General features: G+C 37.7%; 1 protein-coding gene across 5 annotated transcripts in view; it reads left to right on the top strand.

Moving 5' to 3' along the window:
* The window catches only part of POLG2 (DNA polymerase gamma 2, accessory subunit), a 41,478-nt gene that overhangs the window by 8,163 nt on the left and 21,085 nt on the right, over nt 1-12,230 (top strand). For 2 of the 5 annotated variants that reach the window (XM_031468902.2, XM_064495659.1), the window contains exons 6-9: nt 1,959-2,039; nt 4,254-4,354; nt 6,091-6,208; nt 9,244-9,334. In XM_031468902.2, coding sequence (XP_031324762.2) covers nt 1,959-2,039; nt 4,254-4,354; nt 6,091-6,208; nt 9,244-9,303 — 360 coding nt within the window. In that variant the 3' untranslated portion in view covers nt 9,304-9,334. Of the gene's footprint in view, nt 1-1,958; nt 2,040-4,253; nt 4,355-6,090; nt 6,294-9,243; nt 9,335-12,230 lie in introns of those variants that run through there. The other 3 variants (XM_064495658.1, XM_010983981.3, XM_064495660.1) reach the window with 3 other exon arrangements.

Consider the following 12,230-nt stretch of genomic DNA (forward strand, 5'->3'; position numbering starts at 1 on the left):
ATATGTTTCTCCCCCCTTTTTTATGTTAGTGTAATTGGTTTGTAACATAAACTCTGAGTAATAAATTTTTAGGACAAGTAATTTCAGTATTTTTTGGTTTTTTTTAGAATCTGGCCACAGGAATAGTAAGCAGGTTCTCACAGAATGGAACAAGGAGTCCCTGTTGGGTAATCCCAGGGCCGTTTCTGTTTGATCTTGGGCCACTAGACAGCTGTCTTGGATTCTTAGCCCCTGAGGCTTTCCATTAATGGCTTCCATTTGTGTCAGAAGCTGAGCATTAAGCAGGAGTAAGACAGACCAGCAAGACTCGTGGTATTGATCTCTCTGCTTCTGATCTGACCCCAAGTGGTTGATCACTGGACATACATAGTTCTGGTCAAGGGAAAAGCTTATTTTAGGATGTGCAGTTTGAGCATTTTTATGGGCTTAAAATCAAGAGGGAGGATTGAAGCTATAGGAGAGAAATGACTCATGGAGCAAGATTTTTGAACAGGCAGGAAGGATCAAGACAGAATCAAGAACACAAGTGGGGCGATTTATCTTAGAAATGAGTTAATTGAAACAGCAGGCAGGAAAGAAACAATGGTATAGATATAAATAGGCTACCAGTGCTGGTTAGCCCTTGAAGGAAGTTTTACTCATATTCTCTGTTTTCTTGGAGAATTGGGAAGCAAGATTATTAGCTTCAATTGTGGCTGAGTAGGGGTTTAAGTGGCAAGAGTTTAGAATAGCCACATTCCCCTTGAATATGAAAAGAAGTTTCCCCAAATCAAAAGCTGTAACACGTTGAGTGCTCAGCTGGGGTCAGACACCATGAGTTTGTAGCCCCACTCTGCATAGTGATCTGTTATGCAGCGCTCGTTTAGCCTGGTGTGGCCACTTACAGAATTGTTCTGGGGGTTGGGATTTACAAGGTGTGTATAGCAAACGAACAAGGCGGATCCTTTCTTTTGCTTATACCCCACATCCAAACCATCAGCAAAACCTATTTGACTCTATCTTCAAAATATATCCTGAATCTGACCATTTCTTACCACCGCCACTGCTTCCACTCTGATCTAAACCATGATAATCCCCCTGCCCCGCCTCATTGAGTGGCTCTTTTAAAAGGAACATGCTCCTCATCTCACTCAGAGGAAAAGCCAAAGCCCCTGAAATGTTTTACAAACTCTCCTTTTTGACCTCCTACTCCTTTCCACCTCACTCAGTCTACACCAGCAGCACAGACCTTGTTTCTAGAACATGACAAGTGTGCTCCCAGCTCACAGAATTGTCATTAGTTCTCCCCTTTGTCTTGAATGCTCTTCCTCCAAATCCACATGTATTGTCCTTTAACCCCCTTTCAAGTCTTTGCTCAAATGTCACCTGAGAGAGAAGACTTTCTCTTACCACCTTATTTAAAATTGCAAACAGACGTCCCCCAAGTCAACTCTTGCCAGCACTTTCTGTCTTCTTTGTTTTTTAGCACTTGTACTTTCAAATATGTTACTTACTTATTTATTTTATTATCTGCTTCTCCCATCGTGAAGGACAGGGATTTTTGCCCCCAGCACTTTGAACTGTTTCTGGTACCAAGTAGCCATTCAAATGTTTGTTGGATGGATGGATGGATGTGTAGAGTGGTAAGTTCTGGCAAGAGAAAGTGATAAGCCATATGGCCCAGGCTGGGAAGGGAAGGCAGTAATGCCAGGAAGGGGTATTTTGTCTAAGAGAAAATGGAGTTGTCAGAAAATGGGAGAGCATCAAGTAAACTTATTTCTGCAGAACATCTAATTGGAGAAATCTATGAGCAGCTGAATATACTCGCTGATACATCATTACATGATTTTTTATGACCTCAGCCAGCCTCCATTTCACACAGAAAATTTTAACTGTTGAAGAAGCTCCATATTTATTAGTGCTTGTGTTGTATTTAAACAAGATATGCTTCCCTCCCCCCCCCCTTTAAATTGTTTTAGGTGCTTAAACTTCACCCTTGTTTAGCCCCTATTAAAGTTGCTTTGGATGTGGGAAGAGGCCCAACAGTGGAACTAAGACAGGTGGGTTAAATGAGTTTTAATGTAATGATTTCAATTATAACCATTATTCCAAGTAAATGAGTAGTTTGCCATTTAAAGTTTTATTTTGAGTCATTTATTTTAAAAAATTTTTAAATTAAATAATGAACTGTGGATAAATACTATGGTTAATTATAGATAATTTTAAGTATAGTATATTAAAGAAACAATACAATTCAGTGGATTTTGCTGTTAATGTCATTCCCAGTCATAATTGCACTTTTTTTAAATGAGTATGCATAATTTTGGTAATCAATGTATTTGTACAGTTGTCTATTGAATTATTTCTAGCCCCTCCCCTTTTTAACTTAACACTTTTGATACTTGTTGGTATAAGCACAGATTCTAGATCTGTAATCTTATTTGATTTTTTGTAATCTATCTGGTCAAATTAAATACTCTTTAAAAAAAGCCAGGACCCTTTCAGCAGTCATTTCTGCCTGGGTGACTCAGACCCATTCAGAATCTGAGTGGGGACACTAGAAAGATGGACCCAGCTTTCCCCAGCTCCAGTGGAGTGGCCTGGGAGGTGCGTATCATGAGCTCAGGGAAAGGGAAGATAATGGCTTAATTTCTGCATTTCCCCCAGGGTCCTGTAGGAGGCTTCCCACCCCCCTTTGCCGTAGGTCGCAAGTTCCTAGGGTTTTTTTGCTTGAAGGTCAAAGACTCTGCTCCCTAGATTTTTGTCACTACCATTGCAGGCCTGTTTTTGTTTATAAGAATATTAGGAGTATTTTGTGCCTTTGGTATTTTACCAAAAGAGTAGTGTTTTGTATGTCTTAATCTGTTTTTAACTTTTTCCCCTCATCAGTATGACAGGGTAATCCTTACACATGAAACTTTTTGGGCTGTGCAAGAGTTTTTGTGGGTTATATACACGAGGATGGGATTTTTGGACGAAATGAATATGTATCCTTAATTTCACTACATCAGCTAGATTGCTCTCCAGATTGGCAGCACCTGCTTGGGCTCTTCCGTAGTGTGAGGGCTCTCATTTTCCCATGTCTTCACCTGCACTTAATCATGCTTAGGGCTTTTTCGCTCCTTTTCTACTTTCTGTTAGAGCACATTTTTTTGCTGACAGCCACTAACTTACTAAAACTCATGTTTATTTTTCCCTGTTAATTTCTTAGTTTTATTAGTATCTATATTCTCATCTACCCCAAAAATATCATGTACTTTAACACCCATTTACTTTGCTGTGGTCTCTCTGGGAACTTGTTAGAAATGCAAATTCTTGCCAGACCTGCTGAATCAGGAACTCTGGGGTGAGGCTGAACCACCTGTTTTCACAAGCCCTCCAGGTGATGCTGATGCTAAGTTTGAGGAACTCTAACTCAGGCACACCTCCCCACCTCGCCACCATCTCACCCCCTCCCCCACTTTGCCCTTTCCCCCGGGGACATTTGGTAGTGTCTGGGGACATTTTTGGTTGTCACAATGTCAGGGAGAGGGCTCCAGGCAGCTAATGGAGGCCAGGGATGCTGCTAAACATCCTGTGTCAGCAGTGCCAATGAGAGGAATCCTGCTTTAGGGTTCTAGATTGTTTAAAATTTTTCTTTGTTTTGCTTCACATTGTTAAAAAAAACAATAAAGTGTGCTATGTCATTTACTCATTACTTGTGTATTTCCAGTTGGCTTTTGTCCCCAGCATTCCTCTGAAACTAATCAGTCCTTCTCTTCTTGAAACATTTTCTTAAAAAAAAAAACCATTTTCTTTAGTTGGCTTTAGGAGTACCACTGTCCTGGTTTTCCTCCTCCTTTTCTGGCTCCTTCATTTCCTTCACTAGCTCTTCCTGACACTGTAGTATAACCATAGGGCTCAGTTCTCAACTCTCAGATGAGTTTAGGGTTAACATAGCCCTTTGGACTTAACTGTATTTTTCTGATAGAATCTGTTTTGCTTTTGTTTATTTTTGTTTTGAATAATGATAGTGATAGTAAAAATCCTTACATTTAGTATAAAATTTTCAGAGATTTGCATCTAGTATTCAGCTTTGCAGTGCTTAAGTTCTTCAGAGGAAGTGTACAATCTATAAGTATACAATATATAAATTACCAACAATATTATCATGTAATTAGAGGAATTTATGCCCATTTTAAAGATTGAAAAAGATGATTGATGGTTTCACAATAATAGGTTAATAACTCTAGCTACTTTTCTTTCATATTCAAAGGTTTTGTATTTTTCCCCAGGTTTGTCAAGGGCTGTTCAATGAATTACTAGAGAATGGAATTTCTGTGTGGCCTGGTTATTTGGAAACTGTGCAATCCTCATTGGAACAACTTTATTCAAAGTAAGAATTGTCTTTTTGTCACTAAAAAATGTTTATTCAGAGATTTTGATTATATGATGTTTCTTTATGAGTAACAAAGTTCTTCTAAATATGTATATATAATGTAATTTAAAATGATTCCTAACATTCCTGTTTACAGAACCACATACCCTTAGTTAATTGCTACAGCAGGGGACAAAACTCATCAGGTATATTTGAGCACATACTATGTGCAACTTCAAGACTTAAGATCATGAAGGGTGTGTACCTGAGTCTATCAGTTTATCAGGGATGGAATTATATGTATTGGATGCATTTGTTGAATCAGGACTGAGGGAACCTTGTGGTTGATTCTAAGGCTGAGTGGAAGATAAATTCCATTCCAGAGAATAGAGAAATAGTTTCCCCAGTGATCTGCACCTCTGTTCATCTGATTACTCAAGACTGAAACCTGGATATTGTCCTCAACTCCTCCCTCTTCCTTAGTGTTCACGTCCAGTTCATCACTAACTGTTGTCATCTTCCTAAATATAGCTCACATCCACATCTCTCCATCTTCACTACCACTATAGTTAAGATCACCAGTATCTTACTCTTTTAACTGGATTATTGAAATAATCTCTTAATTGATCTCCCTGTCTTTAGTCTTTTCCCTGGCTATTTTTATTAACTCTATTTTTTAATAAAGTAATTCATTCTTCCCTACTTTGGGTTTATTTTGTTGAGTTTGTTTGTTTGTTTATTGTTTGTTTTAGCTTTTTGTGTTGAATGCAAAATATGTTGAAACATTTTAGGTGAAAAGCTGTGAAGTTTAGTGTTTTGCTTCTCAGTTCCCTTGTAACTTGTTAAAAATATACCTTTTAGATGATGTCATAAGAAAAATAGGTCTCTATAGATAAGGCAGCTGATGATTTTATCATGTATAAAACGAAGGGGTGCTTGAACTTTCTAGTGTTCTCATGCTCTAAAATCTTATCCTTTGAGTCATGTGAACATTGTCAAGTTACAGTTGTTCTTTATATGGTAAAAGCTTTATTGTCCCAGGATATTTTTATCCAGATATTTACTAAGCACCTACTATGTTTCACGTACGTTGATACAGCGGTAAACAAGCCAGAAACGTTTCGTGTTTTCATGAAGCTTATATTCTAGTGGGACAAAATAGACGATAGACAAGTAAATAGATAAATAAGAAAATTTCTGGTGGAGTCCTACAAAGAAAAGGAATGTTAATGAGATAGTGTGACTGGGTAAACAGAAAGAAGGCCAATGTGGAGTATGTTTATTTAGTTATTGCTGAACTAGAAACTATAAGTTACTAAATTTTATATTAAGCATGATTTTGGTATAATTTGTTGTACACTGATCTTAATATTATAGTAGTATTAGAAGAAAGTTTAGTCTAATATAATTTTCTTGGATTGTATTCAAGTACCAAAAGTCTGAGGTCGTTCTGAGGTTTATCCATACTGTCACTCCAAATGGTGTGTTTAGGTACCAGTGTTTATTTGTTTTTATTTTCTTTTATGAATTTCCAGCTATTACAATAAGAAGTCAGAAACCTTCTGAAAATTTTACTTTTGATAGTTCAGAAACTTGAAAAATGTGTTTATGGGTTCTGCTCTCAAGCCCTGCTTTTGAACTTTGTGAGTGTTGAAAGTGGCATTGACTCTAAAGTAACTAAAACTGGTAGTGTGCTGAATTTACAGTTTATATTTGTGCTCATGTTATTTCGGTTAACTACGTTTTTTTCTTAGATATGATGAAATGAGTATCCTCTTCACAGTGTTGATTACTGAAGCTACTCTGGAGAATGGATTAATACATCTGAGAAGTAGAGACACCACAATGAAGGAAATGATGCATATATCCAAAGTAAAAGACTTTTTAATTAAGTATATATCATCAGCTAAGAATGTATAGACTTTAATATTTGTATAATAAATATTCTCCTTTCCTACTCTGGTTGTCTTCGATTTTTCTTTAGCCCCTTTGCACTTATGAAGTGCATGTTTTTGGTGCTTTTTTAAACTTAGTTTTTATTATTTGTATTTCTTCATGTATTTCATGGTATCAGGAGTATGTTGAGCTATAGGAAACAAAACTACTGCTATATTGGATTAAGCAAATTAGAGTTTGTTTTCCTCATAACAAGAAATTGAGGGGGTAGACTGTCAGGGCTGGTACAGTTGTTTCCTCTGTGGTAGTTAGGGACTGAGGCTCTTGCTGTCTTTCTGTTCCACCATCTTTAGTATGTTGGCTTTTATCTTCATGCTTGTTGCTTCTTGGTCACAAGGTGATTGCTAGATTGTTAGCCTTCTCATCCATACCTACTTAGGAAGAAAATCAGAGACAAGAGCTGGACGGCCAAGACTCTTCCCTTTTTAATTAGCAAAGTAAAAGCTTTCCCAGACATCCTTATCAGAAGACTTACTTACATTTTAATTATCAGAACTGAGTCACGTGGTCATTCCTAGGCCAGCCATTGTCCAAGGAAATGAGAATACCATGATTAATTTGGACCAAGCACAGTTTATCCCTTGGGGCCACAATGGTGTCTTATCCTCTCTGAAATGGGTTTTGTTATCAGGAAAGAAGAGGTCTTTATGGAGTCTGCCACATGTATGCTGTCAAATATGAAAGATTAACCTAAAACTAAATCTTTAATAATTAGAACATTTATTGATTTTTTAAAAAGCAAACTAAAATAAATGTTGAATGGCATAACCTTATATTACATACTATTTCATGTCTGATTATAATAGATATGTTTGTAAGAAATCTTTGAACTTTATGTGCTGATTGTGTTTGTGTTATACTGTTATCAACCTGACAAAAATTCCAGCTGATAATTTGTGCAAAATGTCTTAAAATGTTGGCTAACTTGTCTCGGTTGACTTTACTTCATAGGTTTTTACTTTAGGGTTATTATTTTTTGTTTTGGAGGAGAATTTCAAACCCAAGCATATGCCAAATAGTACAATTAACCCCGTGTACCTGTCACTCAGCACCAACAGCCATCAACCCGTGCCCAGTCTTGCCTCACCCTCCCAACACCACCCTGCCATATTATTTTGAAACAGATTGCAGCTGTCATCTCATTTGTAAATATTTTAGTTAAGATTCTTGTTAACCATTCTCACACATAAAATTAACACTTGGTAATACTAAGGAATTATTGACAATTTCCTTGGGTGTGATAATGGTATTATGGTTTTATTTTTCTTTTTAAAAAGTCCTTATCTGATAGAAGCACATACCTAAAATATTTTTGAGTAAAATTGTATTATCTAAGACTTGCTTTTAAATTTAGCATAAAAAAGAGTGGTGGAATATAGATGAAAAATAAGAGTAGTGCTGAGTTGTTGAAGCTGAGTAATGGGTACATGGGGGTGCATTGTACTGTTTCTTTTTGTGTGTGAGGATTTTCATAATAAAATTTTTAAAATACCAATTCTTTAATGTCAGATATCCACTCAGTTTCCGGTTGTCTCATAATGTTGTACTGTTTGTTTGAATCAGGATCCAAATAAGGCCCTTTAATTGAAGTTGGTTGTTAGGTCTTTAACTAGGTCTTTAGTCTCTCTTATCCTGTAGATTTCAGCTCATTTGCTTGCACACTCTGTCTCTCTCTTTCCAGCTTTTTTTGTAAGATATTTGAGTTTATTGTTTTCTACTGTTTGGATTTTGCTTATTGTATCTTCTTGGTATAGTTTACCCTGTTCTTCTCTGTATATTTCCTATAGATTGGAAATTTAATCAAGAGGCTTGATCAACTTCAAGTTCAGTTTTCGGGGGGCAAGGTTGTCTTATAGATTGTGTTCTCCCGTCAGGAAGCAGTAAATGTCTGGTTATTTCTCTCTGGGGGATGCTAGCAATTATTGACCGACGCCTAAATCAGTCAGTTCATTAGAGGTGGCAAAACGGTGATATTCTGATTCTATCTTCCTTCTTTATTTATTAGCTAAAATACTTGTATAAAGAAAAGCATCTCATCTACCATTTGCCTGGCATATGGGAAAGGTGGAAGAATTGTTAGATTCGTCCCTTTTAAAGTTACTCTTTTTCATGCACAAATTGTCCTATCTTTGGCTAGTAGGAGCCTCTTCAAGTTGGCCTCGAGTCCTTTTGACACAACTTCAGTAGTCCTTGCTAGCATCCTTGGTATCTAATATAGAGATTGTATATTTCAGAGTTTTCTCCAAGGAGCCCTGGTTCCTTTTATTGGAAAACTGGAGACCATACTCTTGAGTGCCAAGGGTGCTCATTGTTAGAAGGCAGACTTTGTTTCTAGGCCTTTATAGTGTTCAGAGCTAGCAAATGTATGTGTGTATGTGTGTGTGTATACTCCCCCCCAATTAAAAAATGCATCATGAATTTATCAATACCTTCAATTCAAATTCAGGACCACAGAGTGTGTGTGTGTGTGAATTAGCTTTATTGGGATATGATTTACATACAGTAAATTTATCTATTTTTAATGTACAAATTATGAACTTTTACAAATGTGTAACCACCACCACAGTGACAATCTAGAACATTTCCATCATCTCCAAAAAGCCCCCTTATGTCCCATTAGGACTTCAGGGTTTTTGCTCACACATTTTTATCTCCTCCCACACCAGAAATCCCAATTCTCGAGAATGCTGATGGTGATAAAATTAGAATGCCAGGCCACACAGCTGTGCCTTTGCTATATTTCACCTTAACCACAGCACTCTCAGAACTGCAATACCAATATTATCTCCATATAGCCACTTAAAAGTTTAAATTTCAATTTTGCAGTTTTGGTTGCAATATTTACTTATAATATAACCGTGAGAATCTAAAAATTTTTTTAAATTATTTTTCTGAAGAAAATCTCAGTCCTACCCACAGGTACCTTTATTTAAGGTACTTTGTTTTCTTAGGGGCCTCAGACTTCACAGGAGGATTGTATTCCTGATCTCAGGTCAGCTGAACTGCACTAACTGGCAACAGAATGTTTACACTACAGTTGAGGTAAGTAATGTTGATGGAGGATTATCCAGATCAGAGTTGTCCAACTGGGTTTACAATCAGAATCTCCTGTGGAGCTTTATAAAAATAAGTATATTTGAGCCCTATCCCAGACAGACCTACTATTTCTTTTAACAGTGGGGCCCATATAAGTATATTTTAAAATATTTACAAGTCCCGGTTTCTGATGTTCTCCCCAGTAGTAACTATTAAATTTATCAGAAAGCTGCATACCTAGATGGTATTGTTTTCACATAACTTCCCTCCGACTCAATTACTTTTAACAAATTTTCTTTTACCAAATGCCTTTAGGTATTACACCACACCAGTATGTATTGAAAGATGTTATTAGAAGTAGCTCTATGAAACTCACTCTTGATTTAGCCATAAGAATGTTCTTAAAGATACTAATTTGCTATGTTATACAGTGTCTTCCTATAAGGAAGCATGGGAGAAATTGCTCTTAGATTTAAATGCCAGTGATAGTTATGCTTCTCCTAAGCCTGGTCTGTTACTATATGTGTCATGTATCTATTCATTTGGTTTATTCACAAAGGCTTTTTGAGCACCCAGTTCCCAGGGACTCCCAGTGCTGGGGATGTAATGGTGAACAAAATAGACAAGACCTTTCTAGGGGTGGGCAGGTGGGAACAAACAATAAGCAAGTAGGTGCTTGGACAGTTTCAGGTAATTGTAGGTAGTGATGTGCTATGAAATAGCACAGGATGATTAGGGTAGTTAGTGTGCTTTACATGGAAGATCAGGGAAGTCTCTGAGGACATGACCTTCTGGCCGAGACTGAATGATATGAAGGAACCAGCTGTGTGAAGATCTGAGGCAGCACATTCTGGGTAGAAGGAAATAGTAAGCGCCAAGGCCTTAGGAGGAAAAAGGCGTGGAGTGAGCAAGAAATACCAAGCAGGCCAGAGCAGAGGGGAGAAGGGGAGAAGATGAGGTGGTCAGAGCCCACAATGCTTACAAATATGGGGGCCACAGTAAGGAGTTAGCAGGCAGGAGGTGGAGAACGGTTTGAGCAGAGAAGGGACATACTATTATTTGGAAAAGATCGCTGTGGAGAGTGGAGTGTAGAGGAGCAGAATGGAAGCGGGGAGACCTGCTACGGGCTCTGACAGTGCCCTTCCTAGGTCTGGCGAGAGGAGCCCCTGCCCTGGGCCCTGCTCTGGCCCTTCTCCAGCTGTGCCTTTCCCCATGGGATATGGGAGGGGCCAAAGAGACATGCTTAGAGGTCATTGTAGTCCTTTGGTGTCTAATTGTTCGAGCCTTTAAGTTTATGTACTACCTGAGATCTCAGTTACTGTCTCTGGTAGTGTGTACTGAGGACGGTCAAAGGCAAGGCATTAGTCCATGTCCCTCCAGGGCAGTAAATGAGAAAGACAGAAGCATGAGCTTCCTCTGGTCAAGTCCACACTTTACATCGTTCAGGAGAAGCAGCACTGAGAGAAGGCAGTCTCCTTAGGTTGTAATCCCCCAGCCCTGGGAGCAGAAGGGGCAGAAGGGACAAATGCTTGAAGGCAGCTGGTCAGAGCACACCTGTTTGCAGCTCTTCATCCTAGCAAGATTTCTTGCTGCCCTGATGTTACCTTGCAGATGCTACCTTTTCCCAGTTCCCTATTGGCTTGTTGGCCTTTTTCTTTCTTTCTTTCTTTAAAATAAATTTTTTTTGTAGGGGAAGTAATTAGTTTTAGGTTTATTTATTTTATTTATTTATTAGTGGAGGTGCTGGGGATTGAACCCAGGACCTCATGCGTGCTAAGCAGGCACTCTACAGCTGAGCTATACTCTTCCCCTTCTCCTTGGCCTTTTTCTTAATGGTTTGTGAGAAGTCATTGTATATTGTGGAACTTCATACTTTTTATTTTTTTTTTTTGTTTTTGCTTGTTCTTTTTTTTTTTAACATTCTTTATTGATTTATAATCATTTTACAATGTTGTGTCAAATTCCAGTGTTCAGCACAATTTTTCAGTCATTCATGGACATATACACACTCATTGTCACATTTTTTTCTCTGTGAGTTATCATAACATTTTGTGTATATTTCCCTGTGCTATACAGTGTAAGGAACTTCATACTTTATTGCAGACGTGGGCGCAAAAATATTTTCCCCTAGTTTTTCTTTTGACTTAGTTTATGATTTTGAATGTAATTTTTAAATGTTTCATCAAATTAAACCATCATTTATGTCTTCTGGATTGTGGGTCATATCTCGAAAAGACTTTCCCTCTTAAAGATTATTATAGAATTCCTCCTGTTTTCTTCTAGCATTCCTGTGGCTTTATTTTAGGTATTTTAATATTTGAGCTATCTGAATTTATTTTGTAAAGAATGACTTCCAACTTACTAAATGTGGTTCTCAAGTTTTTACAGTATGTGGAATAACCCATCTTTTCCTCATTGATTTAAAATGCCGTATTTTTCATATATTAAACTCCCATATGTATTTAGATCTATATCTGGACTTTTTGTCCTGTTACATCTACAGTTTTCTACTAGTCCAGCCATATACAAATACCACACTTTCAAAATCATGGTAACTTTATCTGTTTTCAAACCTTAAACACCTCTCTGTCTTCCTTTCCCTCCTTCCCTCTCTCTCTCTCTCGCTCTCTCAAACACACACACACACACACACACACGTTTATTCATATGTTTCTTGAATCCCACACCCTTTCTCATCAAGTATATCATGTAGTTCTTCCGGTGTGAATGAGAATGGAGAAACCTCCTTGTCCATCTTTGTCTTAAAATGTCTTTATTTCCCCCTCAGTCTTGATTGATATTTTGGCTAGTGTGGTAGCTATTTTGATTGGCTTTCTTAAGCCACATCATAACCCTCCTTCTGTTTGGTGGGGTCAGAAACAATACGATTCCCCTGCTGTCA

Source organism: Camelus dromedarius, chromosome 16, assembly GCF_036321535.1.
Source record: "Camelus dromedarius isolate mCamDro1 chromosome 16, mCamDro1.pat, whole genome shotgun sequence".
Classification (NCBI taxonomy): Eukaryota; Metazoa; Chordata; class Mammalia; order Artiodactyla; family Camelidae; genus Camelus; species Camelus dromedarius.